This window comes from Littorina saxatilis, linkage group LG4 (genome assembly GCF_037325665.1).
Source record: "Littorina saxatilis isolate snail1 linkage group LG4, US_GU_Lsax_2.0, whole genome shotgun sequence".
Classification (NCBI taxonomy): domain Eukaryota; kingdom Metazoa; phylum Mollusca; class Gastropoda; order Littorinimorpha; family Littorinidae; genus Littorina; species Littorina saxatilis.
Genome location: NC_090248.1, coordinates 19,316,596 through 19,336,310, shown reverse-complemented (window position 1 = coordinate 19,336,310; position 19,715 = coordinate 19,316,596). Strand labels below are relative to the sequence as shown.

Sequence of the window (19,715 nt, the reverse complement as noted above, 5' to 3'; positions counted from 1 at the left end):
TCGATCAAAGCAAAGTACGTTTCAATCAGCCCTCACCGAGAAAAATTCCGTAGTCTCACTATGCACGTCTTCCATGAGAGACTGAGCTTTTATGGACAATTGCTGAAGTCGTGTGACCAAAGGGATTCCTTCCAGTAGTTCTGCAGCCTCCGTAAGATTCACTGTTGACTCAAGGGCGGCTTCTGTTCTGAGCGGCAACTCTCTGACAGTTTGAGCCATTAGTTCAAACCTGTTCAAATACACATATGACGTCATTTTCACAACCATGTGCATTGTCTGCTGCCACCAAAAACACATACATAAAATAGATCACACAAATATTCGCATAAATATAATATGAATTCTAAACAGTAGGACTTGTTTAACAACTTATTTCTTTTAAAACCTGACAATCATAGTTCATAGAAAACAGGCTCTTGCCTAATGAAGATAAAGAATCAGATATAAACACCTGAATAAATATACTTGAAACAATATGATATTCATTCTAAACAGCTGAACTCCTACTCGTAAACAAACTACTTATTAGCATGGTCCATAGTAAACAGGAACTTCCCAAGTGAATAAATAAAATCATTGATTAACACCTGGAACGAACAAAAAAAGGTAAGTATTTTAGACGAAAACATTCTACCTTTAGATTGCCTTTGACAACATACTTTCCAAAGTTGTATTAACAAAACACACCGCTAACTGGTGACTGCTGCCACTAAGGACGTTAAATCTGAATTGCATCTCAAGAGACATTCAGTGATCTCTATACCTTGTCTTTAAAGCAAGGAAATAAATAAGTGGCATCAGTTTATATCTGGCATGCTCATTTCTCCAACCTACCCACTCTTCGGTTGATCTGTAGTTGTGTCCTGGTACATGGTAGCCAGCTTGTTGGCACTCCTCTCCATGGGTTCTATCAGTCGGTTGGCGATGTGGTCAAAGGCGCTCGAGATGTCCTTGGACAATCCCACCGTGAAGTCCTGGCGTGAAGACAAATGGAAAACAATAAATGGTATAGATAATACAGTGGAAGACAACGCCAACCCATTCTTTAGGACCCCCGATTTAAGACTTTCCCTTTTGAAAACTTTGCTATTTACGGCTTTCATGGCTTCTGCAAATGTCCCTTCTGATTTTAGACTCACTCATTTTTCAGAACTGATTTTCTGGGAGTTTTTAAATGGGGTTCCACTGTATAATGTCCCCTCTTAAACCATTTGATGGCGAACAGATAAAGTTGCATAAAACTATAAGGCGCGTTATCCAACCCTACACTGATGTGAAGAGGCACACGCTTGAAGTGACTGTTCAGTTTACATTTGAAATAAAAAGTCATTGGAAGATTCGTTTTAACTGTTTCATTTTCACCAGCACTCATAACAAACAGGAACTTAATCTGCAGACTTCATTTTGGTACACCTGTCTTTGCACCACTAAAACATAACACAAACCAACATAAAGCTAAGAGACAATCTACAAATGAGTTCTCTTCTTTAGTTTGTCAGCGCTTTTATTTACATTGAAATGTTGACGTGTATGCCAGGTATAGGTTACCTTCATAATGTTTGTGTTGTAACTGAGTCGTCCCTTGTAGCAGATTTCCATGAGCAGTATGTCCCAGTGCTTGTTGATAATCCCAGCGTGTATCTCAGCCCACACTTTGTCGTGTACAGTCACATCCACGTAACCATTCAGCACTCCTGTTGCAAACAATAGTTACCATTTTAGCGCAAATGTGACTTATTCTGGTGCCGGGGCTGACTTTAGGGGACCTACTAGATGTAATGGCGGTCAGGCCGGAACTCTACAGAAACAGATAAGAAATAAATGATATCAGCATTAACAATGCCAGTTATTAGAATCTCTAACTGAGAAATGGCATTCTATTAAGCACCTCCTTAACCGAGACTTTCTTGTCCGCGTTCAAGTGATTTGAATACATTAACCCTAGTTCACCAAAATGGCCTTCTGAAGCAACCGTCCCTTAGTCAATGCTGTCACGTGGGCAGAAATACTACCGACAGCTCTTTAAAATAGGCTAAAAAGAACCAATCTCAGCAAATCTGGTTGAGGTACCTTTTAAGATTGAGGCATATTTAACGACGTTCGTTGCATACAACATGAACAGGCATTTAGATACATAAGTTATCCCCATCGTATGCGTGTGTGTGTGCCGATCTTGTGACACATGTAAGTTGTTTGCAAACTTATTTCACCCAACGATCATTCATAAAAAGTAGAGTCTCTGAATTCGTGGTGGTTCGGACTTAAAAGGATATGACTTCTCTAATCCGTCATGAGGTACATGTAGATCTATAGAAACATTACCCTGCGGCTTGATACAACCAACGTAAAAGTAGACCAGGTTTAGTCAGAAATGACAGTTATTAAGCAAGCTATACTTACGAAACAGAGCACTGATTCTGTTATCAAAGTAAGCTCCGAAGCTGGCACCTAAATCCTTGCTGCCAATCTCTTTTTTCCAGTCAAATCTGGGTAACTCTCGTCTGAACTTGAACAGCACTTTGTCAAACAGGCTCCGCTTCACACGAGTCACCGCCTGGTACGTGTAGTTATGGCTGTGAAAGTGAAAATAAATGTAAATATCTAATCGTAATAACTGTTGTCAATTGATATACACAGGTAACTCAAAGATATGTTCAGATTATCCAAACAAGGAAAGTCCAAACTTCTGAAGTTCATTCGATGCAACTCTCTGGTTTAATTCCATTTCCATTTATACGATTGTAGTTGGTCATGAATGAATAAAAAAAAAATAAAAAAATTGTGGGTTATTGGAACGTTTATTTATTGACAAACCAAACGTTACATTCACTAGTACGTCCAATCAGTGGTCTCTTCAATAGACATCGAGACAAACGCTTATGATACAAATAATGAACTTATCTCAAAATCGGCGATAAAACTCGCTTGCACTTAAAATAAAGTCCGGCGAGGTAATACAACTTGCATTTTCAAGTGCAAGCAAGTTTCATTGCTGATTTTGAGATAAGTTCATTATTTGTATCATAAGTGTTTGTCTGTCTGTCTACTTAAAACAAGAGGCGAAGCCATCAAGGCTCACGTAAGAAACCGACAAACAGTAACACAAACTCAATCACTCCGTCACACACACACACACACACACACACACACACACACACACACACACACACACACACACACACACACACACACACACACACACAGAAAGAGCATAGGTGAAACTGTGCAAGAAAGCGAGACACTAGATCTAGATCTGTCTGTCTGCATGTTAGCCTACTTACAAGGACACGACTGCCAACTAGTCTCGGCGCGCTCAAAATAATAATGACCGAGACTTTCAGTACTTCCTTCGCGTGACGTCTAACCCTCTTACGTCATAATGTGACGTCAATGTAATGTGACGTCTTCAAATGTTAGAGTTTCTACCACAGACATACACACGCACAGACGCACGCACGCACGCACGCACGCACAGACAGACAAAGTTACGATCGCATAGGCTACACTTACGTGAGCCAAAAACACTGGGTCCTTTCTGATTTTGGAGTAGTAATTAGAATATGCGCTGCTTAACCTCTCACAAAACCGTCCTTTCTGTCATGAGAGTTACTGTACGGAACACCCCTAGAGGCCTCACTGTCCCTGCTGAACAGATTGCATGCATGTGGCTCTAGAAAGGTCAATGGTGCCTGAAGAAAGTTAAGGATATGTTTTCTTTTCATTGTACCGTAATAAACTGGAATAAGCTCACTGAAACCCAATTCAGAGTGGAAGCTCTAAAAAAACATTCTGCCAGCAGCCCAAGTATCTAAAAAGACAGCAGTATGCAAATATAACCTGTTGTGCATAAAGCCGTTTTAAGGCTTCAACAACACATTGTTCATATTCAGATAAGGACTGACCTGAGAATTGAATCCTCTTGTTGTTTGGTGACAGTGTGGCGACGTGGATGTTTCAAGTACACCGCGAGTGCCGTCTGGCGAACAGTGTGTCTCTCGTCGTGCAGTAAGCTGTTCAGTATGGCACGTGCACTCTGAAACCCAGAAGAAAAGCCCAGGAGCCTTTCTGCTCAAAAGTTTTGTATAATGATTCAAAGCGTTGGTCGTTAACGTTCAATATAAATGTATTCATTAGGGACATAAAACCACACGTGACCATAACGAGCTATTATATTTTTGGTAACCAATATTTCGGCTGCATCAGAAAAAAAAACTTGCACGACATACGCAGCCGAATATGGTAATTATTACCCATCTACCCAAGAAAATCGTTAACAACAAAAATAATGCCCTAGTAGTGTGGAAGCATTAGATGAATTGTTTTGTTTACGTAATTCATCAAACCGGATGGAATACAACCGTACAATCAGGCACTTTAAAGCAGCCACCCTGAGCAGCATTGTTTTAAAAGCAAGTACATTTATTGGACACAAAGCCGTACGTTCACAATTGACATAAGTACGATCATTTGATAGCTTCTCTAGGTACCCACATATTGTCTATGCAGTGTGTGTATTGCATGGACAATAGATAATCTCGTGCCTTGTTTCTTATGTCTTATGTTAATTCTCACCTCGTTGCAGGTGTAATGTCTCAAGGCATCTATAGCTGCCCGTCTCCACATGTGGTGCCCTCTGTTGGGCTGCGCGTGCAGCAGGATGTGACGTCGTGACCTTGGCAGAGCAGCGTTGCCCAGCGCATGGATCAAGACTGCTTTACTCAGGTGGTGGTCCTCGTGCTGCGTTGTCTCCAGCCACGTGTCACGCTTGCTGACGTGTGGATCACCTTAAGCGGAGCAAGATTTGTTAACTAGAGATCAGTATGTGATTTCATTTTGCACATAGTTTAGTGGTCTTTTTTCCGTATCCCAGCAATTACTTTCCACATAGTAAAATTATATTTTGAACTGATATTTTGTTTTTATCTTAGTGGCCTTCTTACCCTCATCTCAGATGTGGCATTCGTCAGTCTGTGGAAAGGCTAATACTGGGGTGTCAATACCTCCTGCACTGATAGATAAGTAGCCGACGGGAAGACAGACCATCACATCATCTATCGTTTATTGGCCAAAGAAACTAACCTTTGCAATGGGGAATCAGTACTTCACATGTCAAGTCAGTCGTTCAGCTTGCTGATACATAATTAGCTGACGAGAAGACAGGCCATTATATCACCAATCAGTGATATACAAGGCAGCTCACCTTTGCCATGGTGATCTAGCCAGGACTCCAGCCGTTCAGCCAGTGGTTCAGCTCGCTGCACCTGGTCGTCTCTGTGGAGTGCCTTGGACAGACTGCCCACTGCCAGGCACGCTCTGATCTGAGTGCGGTTCATCACACGCGTTCCGTGAAGTTGTCCCTTGTCACCGAAACACAATCTCTCCACAGCTGCTACAAAATCCTGGCACAAGAAAAAAATTGTTACAATTCGTGAATGTTTCTTTTTGTCTAGAATTAATGTTCCATACATTTCAATGTATTACTTTTTGAAACAAAATAATAATGGCACAATGAAAATAGTAAAAGGAATAAAATCCATGCGTTGTTGAAAATACAATTCATTTGTCAAATGTTTGAATCTTTACAATCCCCAAAACCGTGTTTTCCCTCTCCACCCTGGGTAGACGGTTTAAAATTACATTCACATCACACTAGCTTCTTCATTACAACCATTGCTGCAGGGGTCTATACATACTTAAACCGTGGCCGACCTTTCATCCTAAATACTCAAAAATAGCCTGATCCAGTTGTTAAGAAGAAGAAGAAGAAGAAGAAACTATATATATACCTCTGTAGGATGTTCAACTGCAACACAGTGCATAAACACTCTGCGAAGCTCTTCATTCACTGGCTGTGATTTTGACAGCACGTGCTTCTGCAGCATTTCTTGTGACGTGTTATCAGCAATGCGTGCCACAATGTCAATGATGATGAGTCTCTTGTCCTCGCATGCCGTGTCACTACCCTGACACGATGTCTTGAGCATATTTTCCACAAAGTTAGCGTAGTCCTTTTGGTCGAGTTTCTTCATGAGTTCACGAAGAGTGTGAATACACACGGAACGGTTCACATCATCTGTGAAAACGGTATGAGTATTGATAGCAGTTGAACGATGAACTATGCTGACATGTATTTTCATTCTTCACAATTTCTTGACCCTAGAGAGAGCACCAGATTCAGAATCCACGCCAAACAGAGAGGATATGGTGTAAAAACACATTTTGACACATAATTATAAGGGACCCAATTTCACTAAATTCTTCAGTACTTTGACCCAGCAATTTGTAAGTGAGCCGGTCAGCACGGAAGACTTTGAGAATGGGTAGTGAATAATCAGAGCTGTCTTTTAACAGGAGGTTAACCTGTGTCAGAAATGCTCATACCTTTTAATGGAAACCGGCGAATGCAAGCAAAACTCTCCGTGATGTTCCTCTCCACTTCAGAAAGCGGATGTTTCACAAGTTTCTGCACATTTCAAGTGTTTTTATGTCAGAGTAACAAACTCACGCAATAACAATACATCAACAGGGACAAAAACACACAAAAAGATAAACAGGCAGATAAGCAAATGCACAAATTAATAAACTTTTGGTGGTGGTGGCGGTTGCCAATATTTGCCCTGCGTGTAGTTCGTATAACTCGGTGTTCGTTCTGTTGATGCAAAATGGCGTAACAATATGAGCATTAAGTTATTCTATATAACAGGCTATGATATATATCTCTGAAGATAGCTGACAAATTCGTTGACAAAATGCACTTTATAATATATCTGAAGAAAAAAAGGAAGCACGTGTTCTTTGCTCTCCGTAAAATGCTTAAGTCAATGCATATATCATAACGACCACAAACAATGTACAATAAGAAAAAGAAGTTCATTTGATATCGGATTCTTACCGGCTTTGTGTGAAGTGTGTGGCGTACCAGTTGGTCGTAAACAACTCTGGATGCTTGCCCAGGCCTGAAAAAAATATTTGTGTAACTTATTGTTAAGCAACCGTCTTGCATGTTTTTCCTACACATGTGAAATGCAGTTTAAAAATGGCAATGTTCGGATCAACTTATGACTTTGTGTATGTGATATATATTTGAGCTTATTGTTTGTTTTGTTTTCATGCACGTTATGTATTTTGCGCGGTGGTTTGTGCATAAAAAAACCTCTAACGAGGTAAACACATGTGGCAATGCATTCATATTTACACTTCTATGACGACAAAACCAAGAACATCCAAGAAAGTAACATGTGCAAAAAATTGCATTGCTAGAAACTACTCAATTATCTTTAGTTTAAATGATCAATAATGTCATCCACGGTAGCAATCGTAAAGCTACGTTTCTTCCTACTTATTCGTGTGATTGTGATGTTAGTAACCACCTGTTGATGAGATGGAAGTTTATACAACTGATAATGTATGTTACAATCCCAGCGTGCAGACTTTGTAGGGGAAAAGTGCAGCAAGAAAACATCATATCTGAACATGTTCGGTGATTTAATCCAAAAGCAAATAGACCTTTGACGTTCAGCATGGATGTTGTATGGTGTTGCACTGCATCTTGATACACGTTGTGCATGTTGTATGGTGTTGCACTGCATCTTGATACACGTTGTGCATGGATGTTGTATGGTGTTGCACTGCATCTTGATACACGTTGTGCATGGATGTTGTATGGTGTTGCACTGCATCTTGATACACGTTCAGCATGGATGTTGTATGGTGTTGCACTGCATCTTGATAAACGTTGTGCATGTTGTATGGTGTTGCACTGCATCTTGATACACGTTGTGCATGTTGTATGGTGTTGCACTGCATCTTGATACACGATGTGCATGGATGTTGTATGGTGTTGCACTGCATCTTGATACACGTTGTGCATGTTGTATGGTGTTGCACTGCATCTTGATACACGTTGTGCATGTTGTATGGTGTTGCACTGCATCTTGATACACGTTGTGCATGTTGTATGGTGTTGCACTGCATCTTGATACACGTTGTGCATGTTGTATGGTGTTGCACTGCATCTTGATAAACGTTGTGCATGTTGTATGGTGTTGCACTGCATCTTGATACACGTTGTGCATGGATGTTGTATGGTGTTGCACTGCATCTTGATACACGTTGTGCATGGATGTTGCATGGTGTTGCACTGCATCTTGATACACGTTGTGCATGGATGTTGTATGGTGTTGCACTGCATCTTGATACACGTTGTGCATGGATGTTGTATGGTGTTGCACTGCATCTTGATACACGTTGTGCATGTTGTATGGTGTTGCACTGCATCTTGATACACGTTGTGCATGGATGTTGTATGGTGTTGTATACAACTCTCCTGTGTTCACTTTCAAGTGAATAACTATCGTTCTGATATCATTTTAAAGTGAAGCTAAAGAAACCTGGTATCGGCACTGCTGTGCATCTCCTATGATCTCAATGGTATCAAGGCACGGGTCATAGCCCTTTGCCGCGACAAGGTTTGCCGATACCGGCACTTGTCTTGTCTAGACAGTGACGTCATTCATAGATGACGCCAATCATAAATGACGTTTGTCAAGGGAACTTATGCTTTCAAGTGTTGCTGCTTCCAGTGACAGGAAGGTATAGAGATTGATCATTGTATACAATCAATTTATCATTGTATACACAAATTACACAAACGTCATCTTGTGAGGGACCAAAAAATATTGAAACTCTCGGATGATTTTTTTGTGTGGTATCAACCTCGACCTACGGTCTCGGTTGATACCACAAAAAAATCATCCTCGAGTTTCAATATTTTTCGGTCCCTCACTCGATGACGTTGTGTAATCTCTATGCATTGCATCTTGATACACGTTGTGCATGGATGTTGTATGGTGTTGCACTGCATCTTGATACACGTTGTGCATGGATGTTGTATGGTGTTGCACTGCATCTTGATAAACGTTGTGCATGGATGTTGTATGGTGTTGCACTGCATCTTGATACACGTTGTGCATGGATGTTGTATGGTGTTGCACTGCATCTTGATACACGTTGTGCATGTTGTATGGTGTTGCACTGCATCTTGATACACGTTCAGCATGGATGTTGTATGGTGTTGCACTGCATCTTGATAAACCTATTATTAACCTATCTTTTTTTCTTTTTAAAATTCGAGAATTCATTATAGGAAAACAAATCCGCCTTCATACACATATGTAAAAGGTGGATTTGCAAACATTGCAAGTCTTTGTGGCAATTAGGGAGAAAGGTCTGCCTGCTATCATATGATTTATTTTTTCATCTTACCTTCTGGCGTCCAGTTTCACTCTCATTGTTGCTGCTGCCTCTATCTCAGGAAAGTCTGCCACAAATTAAACATAGCAATTGTCAAGTAAGTAAGTTGTAACAGGTATGTCTATGACCTTGTTCGACGCTGTTGTTGTTTTTCTCCTACTTGTTTTCACAACAGCACGTAATAGAAAGAATGTTAAAAGCTCCGACAAACTGGATTCATGTAATGCTGGCTTGCTAAACAGAATATGCTTTTTGTTATACAGAATTTAGAAATTAATTAGTGTTTGCCATATTTTTTCTTACCGCCAGATGTTGAAATCTTGTGTACTCTTTCGCCAGGAATGCGTACCCTGAAAGCAAAATAGAAAAATGTACAATGCACCGTACATGTACCGCATCTAGCAGTCAAATGGAACCCTGCAAATCAAATTTACGAAGCACTACACTAACAAGCTGCTGAAGATTTTCCTTAGTTTGTTTTCTTTCTTTATGGTTTTTAGTTTGTTTGTTTTTTGTAGTATACTGTCTTATTTTCTTTCTTTCTTTCTTTCTGTTTTTCTTTCTTCCTTTCTTTCTTTCTTTCTTGCTGTTCAAAATGTCTTTGTCTTTTCCTTTTTCATGATTTTTTTGTATTCATATATGTACTTCCTGAATCGCGAACGAAACGCACCAACAAAGTTCATTTACAGTGAGCAGATATCAAGAAAAGATATGCAAAAGTCTCGCAATCATTGTGACAATTACTTGAATCTTAAAAATAATTCGTGGACAGTTCCAATACTATACTGTAGACGATAGTATGCGCACTTCTCCGTCACCTTTTTTCTGCCACCCCCCCCCCCCCCCTTTCAGTCCCCCTTCCTCGTGTCGTCTCAGCCCATCACCGCAGACGAGTGTAATGTTGCAGGGATGTTGCTGGGGTATATTTCCTTCGGCATGTTTGCCGACCTGGTCATTAACGTTTTGGCAATTTTCAGTGCTTCATGCTGCTTTCTCCTTTTACAAAATTGTCGTCGATCTGAAAGAACTTTGGGATTTTAGCCGACTGGCGATGTCGGACGACATCCCTGCGTCCCACATCCACCCCTACCATCCCACTCATCTTGCCGTCTCGGCGCCTCCATGCATACAGGACAACAAAGTATGTCTTGAATACCGTGTGGCCTCCTTTGGGCCGTGGTTCTTGAACACAACTTTGTCCTGTGCCTCCGCGAAGTGAAGAGTTCCGTCTTTGTCGTAATGCAGCATCTGCAATTATGAATACAAGCATTGCATGAACTAGAAATGGACTTTTGTACTCGAATTTCGCAATGTTGATATTGACGCTGTAATGAGCTAACTTCTTGCTTTTTGATTGTCTTATTTATTTGAACGAGTGTTCACTTCAAAGAACACTAGATTCAATGACGACGAACCGGTGGATATTTCGATTTGTCTATGATTAAAATTACGGTTCGAGTTGTAGTGTCAAGGTGAGGGCGTCTTTGTTTTTTAGTTTAGCTGCCATACGTTGCATGCTCATGGACAGGACACTGTTTTCTGTTTTTTAATTTTTATGTACATTAGAAGACTGAAATTCGCAATCCATGTTTTGAGGGAAGCATGACAAAAAAATAGGCGTTCAACTGGCAGGCGACTTCTGCAGTCAGTAATGATACTCTACGTCACCGTGCCAAGAGCTACCAAGTCAGTCTACCTTTGAGTGTGATCTGTGGGCATCCAAGGAACTTGTATGGGTCCGATGCATCTTCAGGCCAGTGACAGTTTTCTGCACTCTGTAGTCATGTTGAAGTGGACCTTTCCAAAAAATTAAGTCAACAAGTCTGCATTCAGACATTTTTCTCAGATACAATCTGTCTTACACATTCTCCAGCCACCCCAGCCCCCTCCCCCCCCCCCCCCTTCCCCGCCACACACACCATAATGTACAATTGTAAATAAATCAACAAAGATCTCAAACTTGTATGGATTACTCCTGTATTTTAAGTTTTATTTAATATTTATCAACGGTTCGAGTTGTAGTGTCAAGGTGAGGGCGTCTTTGTTTTTTAGTTTAGCTGCCATACGTTGCATGCTCATGGACAGGACACTGTTTTCTGTTTTTTAATTTGTATGTTTTACTTTTTTGTTCTAACTGTGCAACGTTACCTTTTCAGTATCATAGGATTCCGCAGGTCTTCTTTTGTCAATGAATGTCATTACTAAAATTACGCTTTTTACAGTAGAACATTTAAGATTTGTAATTTAAATTTACCGAGATGATCGGACTCCATTGCGCTGTACTGCCAGTCGTCTCGATTTTCTTCAATCTGAAACACACACACACACACACACACACACACACACACACACACACACTCACACACACACACATACACACACACACATACACACACACACACATACACACACACACACACATACACACACACATACACACACACACATACACACACACACACACACACACACACACACACACACACACACACATGCTGTTGATGTTTGGTTTCTTTCACAATAGATGGGTGGCAATCTCCCATGTGTAAGCCTGGCCCAGTCTGACATGTCCATCTTAATCGTTTACACAGGAAGGACTGTTCCTTTAAAACATTCTACTATCGGTAAAACGAAAGAGGACAACTACTAAAACAAACACTAGTACCACTAACTCTTTTTCTGTTTTAAGCACTACTGCCAGGATTACTGCTGGTACGACTAGTGATAGTACTAGTGCTACTTCTACTGCTGCTGGCACTGTTCCCAATTATATTACTGGTGCGTGACAGACGGAAACAACACAAGGGTTAGTTTAATGAAGTACCTTGACATGGACGGAGAAGATGCTGACCATGGCCTTCTTGATGAATACCAGCTCTTCGTGGTCCTGGGGATGACAGTGGACCAGTGTGATGCTCCCGTGGTGGTCAGTCTCAAACAGAAATCTGGGAATCAGACGTAATGCAAGAATGCTAATTTTCTAGCACAACTGTTGCTGAAACACCTCACAGTGGCAACAAAAAATGTCACAACAACAGTATGTAAGTATTGCAACAGTGACAACCGCTCCTAAATATACTCAACGGCACAAGATACCACACATTTTTTAATGTTGCGTCACAGGCGTAATGTCGAACGCAATGGATTCTTGCTTAAAACGCAGTTTACAGAGGCCATTGCACTTCGGATTGCACGGGAATGTTTAGTCATCTGTGAACGAAAACGGCGTCACTTTTTCCACGTGCACGTTGCAAATACCAATGGCTGTTATGCTATATGGCGGAATAAATCCTTCTTGTTCTTCTTGTTCTTGCAAAATGTAGGCCTGTGAACCTCCGTCGCCTTGGTCCAAATGTATTTGTGGCAAAACTACTATGACCAACACCAACACCATAAATACTACTACTACTACAAATACTGCTTCTGGCGCTAGATCTACTACTACCACTACTGTTACTACCGCTGCTCCTGATGTTACTACTATTACCACCAACGCTATTACTGCAACTACTACAACCACCTACTACTGTTGCAGCTGACACTACTGCTATCATTTCTACTACTACCACCATAACCATCAAAAACATCTTCGCCACCGCCACCCAAATAACAAGCAGCACCACGACGAAACCGTGATCTAAAGTTAAGACATGAAAGCAGAAACGTAAACTTGTTTGTTTTGTCTGTTTTGTTGATACCCTGTCTGCGTTATAGAATAACACCATTTAACAGTTCCCTGTATCTCGAATACTCTTAAAGACGCCAGTTGTCAAAGGTGTAGCCGAACCAGAGGGAGAAAAAGTGTAGGGGGGAGTGGGGGGAGGGATAGATACTAATGAATCGCCATTCACTGCTCTCCCTCTCTCTCTTTCCAGCACACACACACACACACACACACACACACACACACACACACACACACACACACACACACACACACACACACAAAGCTGCCAGCAGTCTGACAACGCAGTGCTGAGTTTTTAGCAGAAACAAGTCTTGAACATTATTGAACGCATTTCATGTTATTTATTGGTCCTTTACGTGATCAAACGTTTTACGTCAATGGTATTGGTCGTTTCAAAGTAATGCAAGCACTTACGCTTTGGAGAGGTCCCACTTCAAAGGATTACTTTGGACTGGAAATGAGGCAATATTTTCATTATGTGACATGCAATATACACTTGAGAAATACTCAGAAAGTAACAATCGGAAATAACAAATGTTTATATGAATTGCACCAAACCGAATATAACAGGCAATATAGACACAACACATGTGAAAAAGCAAACATGACGACAAAAGGAAGAAATTCTACACACGGCCTGTCTTAGTTGCTTCTCTGTACATGAAAGGTGGTTTTTTTTTCGTTTTTACGTTGAGTCGAGTTTTGACTAAATGTTTTTACATAGACTGGGAATCGAGACGAAGGTGTTAGTGGTGTAGGAGGGAGTTTGTGAGTGTTTGTGCGTGTGTGGGGGGGGGGAATGGTGGGGGAGAGGGGGATTTGAGTGTATATGTGCGTTTTTGCGTGTGTGTGCGTATGTGTGGGTTTGGGTGGGTGGGTGGGTAGAGTAATTCCCAGTAAAATACTCATCAGATCTTCAGGAAATTTTACATACATATTCTTCCAGACGTTATCCCCAGACACTTTTTTAATTTTCGATAAATGTCTTTGATGACGCCGTATCCTGCTATTTACAATAGTTGAGACTTCATTAGCTGCCACGCACTGATTTTGAAATGAAATTGATTAAAATTAAGATCGAGCAATCTATGACTAAGTCCGGACAATGGGATTGCATTTGAACTCTGAAAAAAAAGTGCGAAAATTTAAAAAAAAATCAGTTTACGCAAATTAGGTCCTATGTTTTAATGCCTTGCCGAGACCGGCCTGACTCGTGTCGGTCTCACAGTTTCGGCTATCTAAGCCTCGCTAGTCTCGACGATGACTTATCCCGGGTTTTCAGTCTTGCCAACAGATTGACTAAATGATTTAATATCGTTTGATGCGACTTGGTTTTTTTCATCGGTTATTTCATCCAGATAAATAATGATAAAACAAGTTATACTTACGTGCTCCATCTGTTATGTATTGCACCAAACTGTCCACAGCAAGTGAGTGAAGCATGCTACCATTTTCAGTTTGGTTGATGCGGATGACTTGAAACTGCAAGAAAGTAACTTAACAATTGAAAATGATGCGTTGTCAGCCTGCTGGCAGCTTTGTGTGTGCGTGTGTGTGTGTGTGTGTGTGTGTGTGTGTGTGTGTGTGTGTGTGTGTGTGTGTGTGTGTGTGTGTTGGAAAGAGAGAGAGGGAGAGCAGTGAATGGCGATTCATTAGTATCTATCCCTCCCCCCTACACTTTTTCTCCCTCTGGTTCGGCTACACCTTTGACAATCAACCACAATCAAGTTCTTCGCCCACACACCCTACCACCACCACCCCCTCCCCGCCACTCTAGCGCCACCCTTCCTCCTTTTTATGTTAACTGTCTAAATAAAACGACGTGTCGTCATACATAATTACAATCCAAGGGTACGCACGCATACATATCACCATTTGTCAATTCAATCTCGAGCTCGATAAACAATTAGCGCCAACAGAATTGTTTATGACAACCTTTAGGAGACATCAATAGCGAGACATCAAATACTTTAGCGCGTGTCACCAAAAGAGCACGTTGAAATGAAAGCTTTTTGTTCTCTCCAAGTAAGATTTAAAGTAATGAATTGCTCCCTTGCGTGACAAAGTATGACTCTGATCTTAAAGTATAACAATACCAAAAGTAGACATTTCGAAGAAGTAATCATCATACAAAACGCTTTGCTTATGTTTTACGTCAATACCGAATGACATTTGGACTCAATCAATCAATCAATCAATGAGGCTTATATCGCGCATATTCCGTGGGTACAGTTCTAGGCGCTCTGCAGTGATGCCGTGTGAGATGACATTTTATACGGCCAGTAGATTGCAGCCATTTCGGCGCATATTTACCTTTCACGGCCTATTATTCCAAGTCACACGGGTGTAGGTAGACAATTATTAACTGTGCCTAAGCAATTTTGCCAGGAAAGACCCTTTTGTCAATCGTGGGATCTTTAACGTGTACACCCAATGTAGTGTACACGGGGGGAGGGTTCGGACACCGAAGAGAGTCTGCACACAAAGTTGACTCTGAAATAAATTTCCGCCGAACCTGGGATCGAACTCACGCTGACAGCGGCCAACTGAATACAAATCCAGCGCGCTACCAACTGAGCTATATCCCCGCCCCGGTTATAATAACTGTCAACTGTGGGTGCACTGGGTCAGGTAATGAAATATTTACAAAAAGCAAACAATACGCCTCTAAGAAAAAGACAAAGAAATGTGGTGGGGGAGGGGATGGAGCGTTGGGTTGGTGGGGGGGTTGTCAGAGGCCGTAAAGAACTCGATTTTAGATGCACGCAAGGTAATGCGAGGTTGAGACAAAAGGCAAGTATTTACATCAACTCATCCGTCTCGAAAATGTCCAAAGAAAAATGTCTGTCTCCGAGAAATAAAAAGCTATCAACTACAGGAATAAGGGCCTGATCGTTCTGCTTATACGGACGGTTGAAGTTGTTCTATCACGAAAAAAGGTATTGCGATGAGAAACGGAGTTCTTTCACTCCGTTGGTTTAAATAGTATTTTATTCATGAACACACACACATGATACTACAACAACATGTTTACAAAGGAGCACATCAAGTTTAAAACTTATAATAAGTGCTCACATAATCATACCTGTTATTTCATGGCGGCATATGACTAACAAGATATGGCGACAGATCTTTTTGAAAAAAAGAACATATTGAAAAGACAGAAGGGGAGGAGTGTATTAAGGTAATAAACAAAAACAACAAAAAAACCATTAGGAAAACTTAATTTCCATTATCGAACACAATCAGTATCAATATCAAAAACAAAAACAAATTAAAAAAACGATGACGAAAAACACAACATAATATCAAGAAGTAGATGGGCCCCAAGTAATATTTTTGTTTTGTTAAAGACCATCGAAAGTAGGTGTCCCAAAGCGGTTTGATCTCTCAATATAGCTTTGGACAACAACAAAAATAGCACCATTTTCAAATATGGAAATGTTCGAATCACCTTTCAGGAGTGTGTCAATATTAACCAATTCTGTAGATAACGTACCGTTGGCTGCATTTGTTTGGGAAAGTAGAAGCTTCGTAGTAATTCGAGCGCGACAGATTGTGACGGCTCATTTAATCAAATTCGGCTTTTCTTTACAAAGAAAAGTTGACAGTAATGAACTAAGTTAGAGAGTTCTGAGTAGCATGCCCAAAAACAGATCCATTCCAACTTTCTTACTTTCTTCTACATTTCCAGCTTCTGAATGCAAATAGGTTTAGAAACCAGCTTTTTTGTCTTCGTTTTCTTTGATTCAACTAATTTAGGAAGGCACGGTATTTAAAGAAGCTGCGCACACAGAAGTATACAGAGGAGTTGCAAGGAATGTAACCTTTTTTCACGTTTTGTGAATGACTGAGGCAGATCTGAGAAACAAAGGGAACTAAACGCTCTAAATGCACACGGCATATGCAATACAGTCAGAGAGAGGTATGCAGAACCAGTCTTATGGCACACAACGTCTGTCTGGTAGATTTATTTAAAGGCACAGTAAGCCTCCCGTAAACCATCACAGATACGGTCAGGCTTTTACACACAGTACAAACACCCTTTCATTTAAACACTCACCGATTGAGAACATCCTAGGTGCCCTCCGTAAAGAGCGAACAATTTTCAAAGAATTTATTTTTGCGTGGTTTATCTTACCCCTGAGCCATCGTGAACCCGTGTGATCCAGTTTCCCTTTTTCACAATGTAGTCGTCAGTTAGTCATTTGAATGCGACTCGATGTGAGCTTATCTACAATAGCACGTTTTTATGCACGAAACAAACGGCTGTGGTTCACAAGAACTCTAGCGATGACTTTTGACTGTTGAGAGGAACGGCGATATGCCGCATAAACCGTCGTCTGCTACGACCCTTGCGTGACCCTGCTTCCGGGCTTTTCTTTTTTCAAACTTTCACAACTTCGAATTGCACTGATCTTGTCTTGATGAAAAAAGAATTCTTATATGATTAAAGAATGTTTGTGTAACAAGCTGTCAATTTATTATTTAGATTTTAAAAGTTAGGTCTAGCGCAAAAACGCACCACGGTCCAAAAACATTCTGATAATCATCGATCCACGGCTATCGCCAGTTTAAGGGAAGTAACTCATTTTTGACCTGAGTTCAGGATGGGTCCAAAAAGTGTTCGAGACTATCTGCAAAATTAATTCTTTAAAAATTGCTCGCTCTTTACGTAGGGCACCTAGGATGTTCCCGTTTGGTGAGCGTTCAAATGGAAGGGTGTTTGTACTGTGTGTAAAAGCCTGACAGTATCTGTGATGGTTTACGGGAGGCTTACTGTCCGGGCGTGATTTCCGGGATATTCATAACAGCCGTCCAGCACCAAAACGAGGCGCCATTGTTGTAAAGGGCCAAGTCCACGAAAATAAATTCTTTGAAAATTTCTCACGCTCGACAGAAAGCAGCCAGGATGTTCCCGTTCGGTGAGCGTTTAAATGGAAGTATGCTTGTACTGTATGTAGACGCTCGGGGAGCTCTGTGATGGTTTACGGGAGGCTTACTGTGCCTTTAATTGTTTTGCACTTGTTTCAATCCACTCTGCAAATATCACGAGCAACTATTTAGCAAGATATTAGCAAGAGGGGGGTGGGGGGGTCAATCGGTGTCCAATGTCTTTAAGTGAGCCGGTCAGCACGGCACACTAAGGGAGTGGTTACATGAGCCGTCTATTAATTGAACAATCAAATCAGCAATCTGTAAATCTCTCCGTGCATTCACCGATCAACTAACCAGCCAACCAATCACTCAATCAGTCGAGCAGTCGAGCAAGCCAGCAAGCTAACAGCTAGTGAATGTCTTTACCTTCAAGACGGTGATAAAGGAAAACGGTTTAATCGGTACACAATAGCCGAATAGGTTGACGGGAAAAAAACGAAAAAAACACCAATCAACCAACCAACCTTCAAGACAGTCGTGACGTTCTGGTGTCCGAACAGAGAGTTCTCCGCTTCGTACGAGTAGTGATGACTGAAGCCGGACTGGAAAAAGTAGGTGTGTGACGGTGACACTGACATCAGGCATACTGCCAACACTGTCAGCACTGACACGTCCATTGTGCCTGTCACACAACCATACTACATAAGAAATAAGACTGTACATAATATAACCATGAACAAACGTACGACAGCAGTGTTTTGAGTGTGTATGCATATATTGCATCAAAATTTGTTATTATATTACTACGTTTCCTTTATATTATTTCCATCTTAAATCAGATATTGACAAATAAAACATGTTAGTGAAATTAGTTTGCATCGGTAACAATAGTGCAAACCCAACCGCTGACAAACTGATAGACAATCGGTAACCAGTTAAGACGTAGCAGAAGAACAACCGGAACAAGAAAAACATCAAGACCATCAAGATATTCTGAATAGTTGCATAATTACTTCAAGAAAACACTATTGCAGTGTGCGTGTTTTCATTATAGTGCTTAGATGCGTTCATTTGTTTGTTCGTGCGATTGTATGTGGCACGGTCACGGTTTCTCCCTCTTCTTGTCGATCACACTAGTTATATTGTCAGCATTTTGTGCATGGTCATGGTTCAGAATCATTCCTCTTTGATTAACTTGAAAAATAAGCTTCGTTATTGATGTACTCCGACGGGCGCTGAGGCGGGGTGGTAAGACGTCGGCCTCTTAATCGGAAGGTCGAGGGTTCGAATCCCGGCCGCGGCCGCCTGGTGGGTTAAGTGTGGAGATTTTTCCGATCTCCCAGGTCAACTTATGTGCAGACCCTGCTAGTGACTTAACCCCCTTCGTGTGTACACGCAAGCACAAGAGTCAAGACCAAATGCGCACGGAAAAGATCCTGTAATCGATGTCAGAGTTCGGTGGGTTATAGAAACACGAAAATACCCAGCATGCTTCCTCCGAAAGCGGCGTATGGCTGCCTAAATGGCGGGGTAAAAACGGTCATACACGTACATTTCCACTCGTGCAAAAACACGAGTGTACGTGGGAGTTTCAGCCCACGAACGCAGAAGAAGAAGAAGAAGAAGACGTTCTCCAAATAGCCTAATCAACCGTTGTAAAACAAAAAACATTGCAAAAAAACACTCTGAAAAATGTTGCAATGGCGAGAACGTTAAACGTTGTGTAGAGTTCTTTACATGAAAATGTCCGCTAAACAAAGACACACACACAAACTAAAACATGTACATTGAATCACTTACCAAAATGACTGACCGTTTTCAGGTGTGTGCGGTTTTTAAAGAAAAGGCATCTTTTCGCAATTGCCTCCTACATTATAATAGCACTGCACGATACAAT

General features: G+C 41.1%; 1 protein-coding gene and 2 long non-coding RNA genes across 3 annotated transcripts in view; all 3 read right to left on the bottom strand.

The window, feature by feature from the left end:
* Positions 1-9,934, bottom strand: part of LOC138965519 (uncharacterized) — a 61,413-nt gene extending 51,479 nt beyond the window's left edge. The window contains exons 1-13 of the mRNA XM_070337702.1: positions 9,556-9,934; positions 9,265-9,319; positions 6,893-6,956; positions 6,382-6,463; positions 5,787-6,073; positions 5,201-5,399; positions 4,573-4,784; positions 3,903-4,033; positions 3,582-3,642; positions 2,401-2,614; positions 1,549-1,694; positions 835-974; positions 37-229 (exon numbers count right to left, since the gene is read on the bottom strand). Of these exons, the coding sequence (XP_070193803.1) occupies positions 37-229; positions 835-974; positions 1,549-1,694; positions 2,401-2,614; positions 3,582-3,642; positions 3,903-4,033; positions 4,573-4,784; positions 5,201-5,399; positions 5,787-6,073; positions 6,382-6,463; positions 6,893-6,956; positions 9,265-9,290 (1,755 nt within the window). The 5' untranslated portion in view covers positions 9,291-9,319; positions 9,556-9,934. The remainder of the gene's footprint in view (positions 1-36; positions 230-834; positions 975-1,548; positions 1,695-2,400; positions 2,615-3,581; positions 3,643-3,902; positions 4,034-4,572; positions 4,785-5,200; positions 5,400-5,786; positions 6,074-6,381; positions 6,464-6,892; positions 6,957-9,264; positions 9,320-9,555) is intronic.
* Positions 9,935-10,407: 473 nt separating this feature from the next.
* LOC138963541 (uncharacterized) lies at positions 10,408-12,316 on the bottom strand. Its single transcript, XR_011454853.1, has 4 exons — positions 12,077-12,316; positions 11,507-11,561; positions 10,949-11,049; positions 10,408-10,500 (listed from the first exon to the last, which is right to left on the bottom strand). It is a non-coding gene; the product is annotated as an uncharacterized lncRNA (long non-coding RNA).
* A 2,012-nt stretch (positions 12,317-14,328) lies between these two features.
* Positions 14,329-19,715, bottom strand: LOC138963540 (uncharacterized). Its single transcript, XR_011454852.1, has 3 exons — positions 19,619-19,715; positions 18,343-18,500; positions 14,329-14,422 (listed from the first exon to the last, which is right to left on the bottom strand). It is a non-coding gene; the product is annotated as an uncharacterized lncRNA (long non-coding RNA).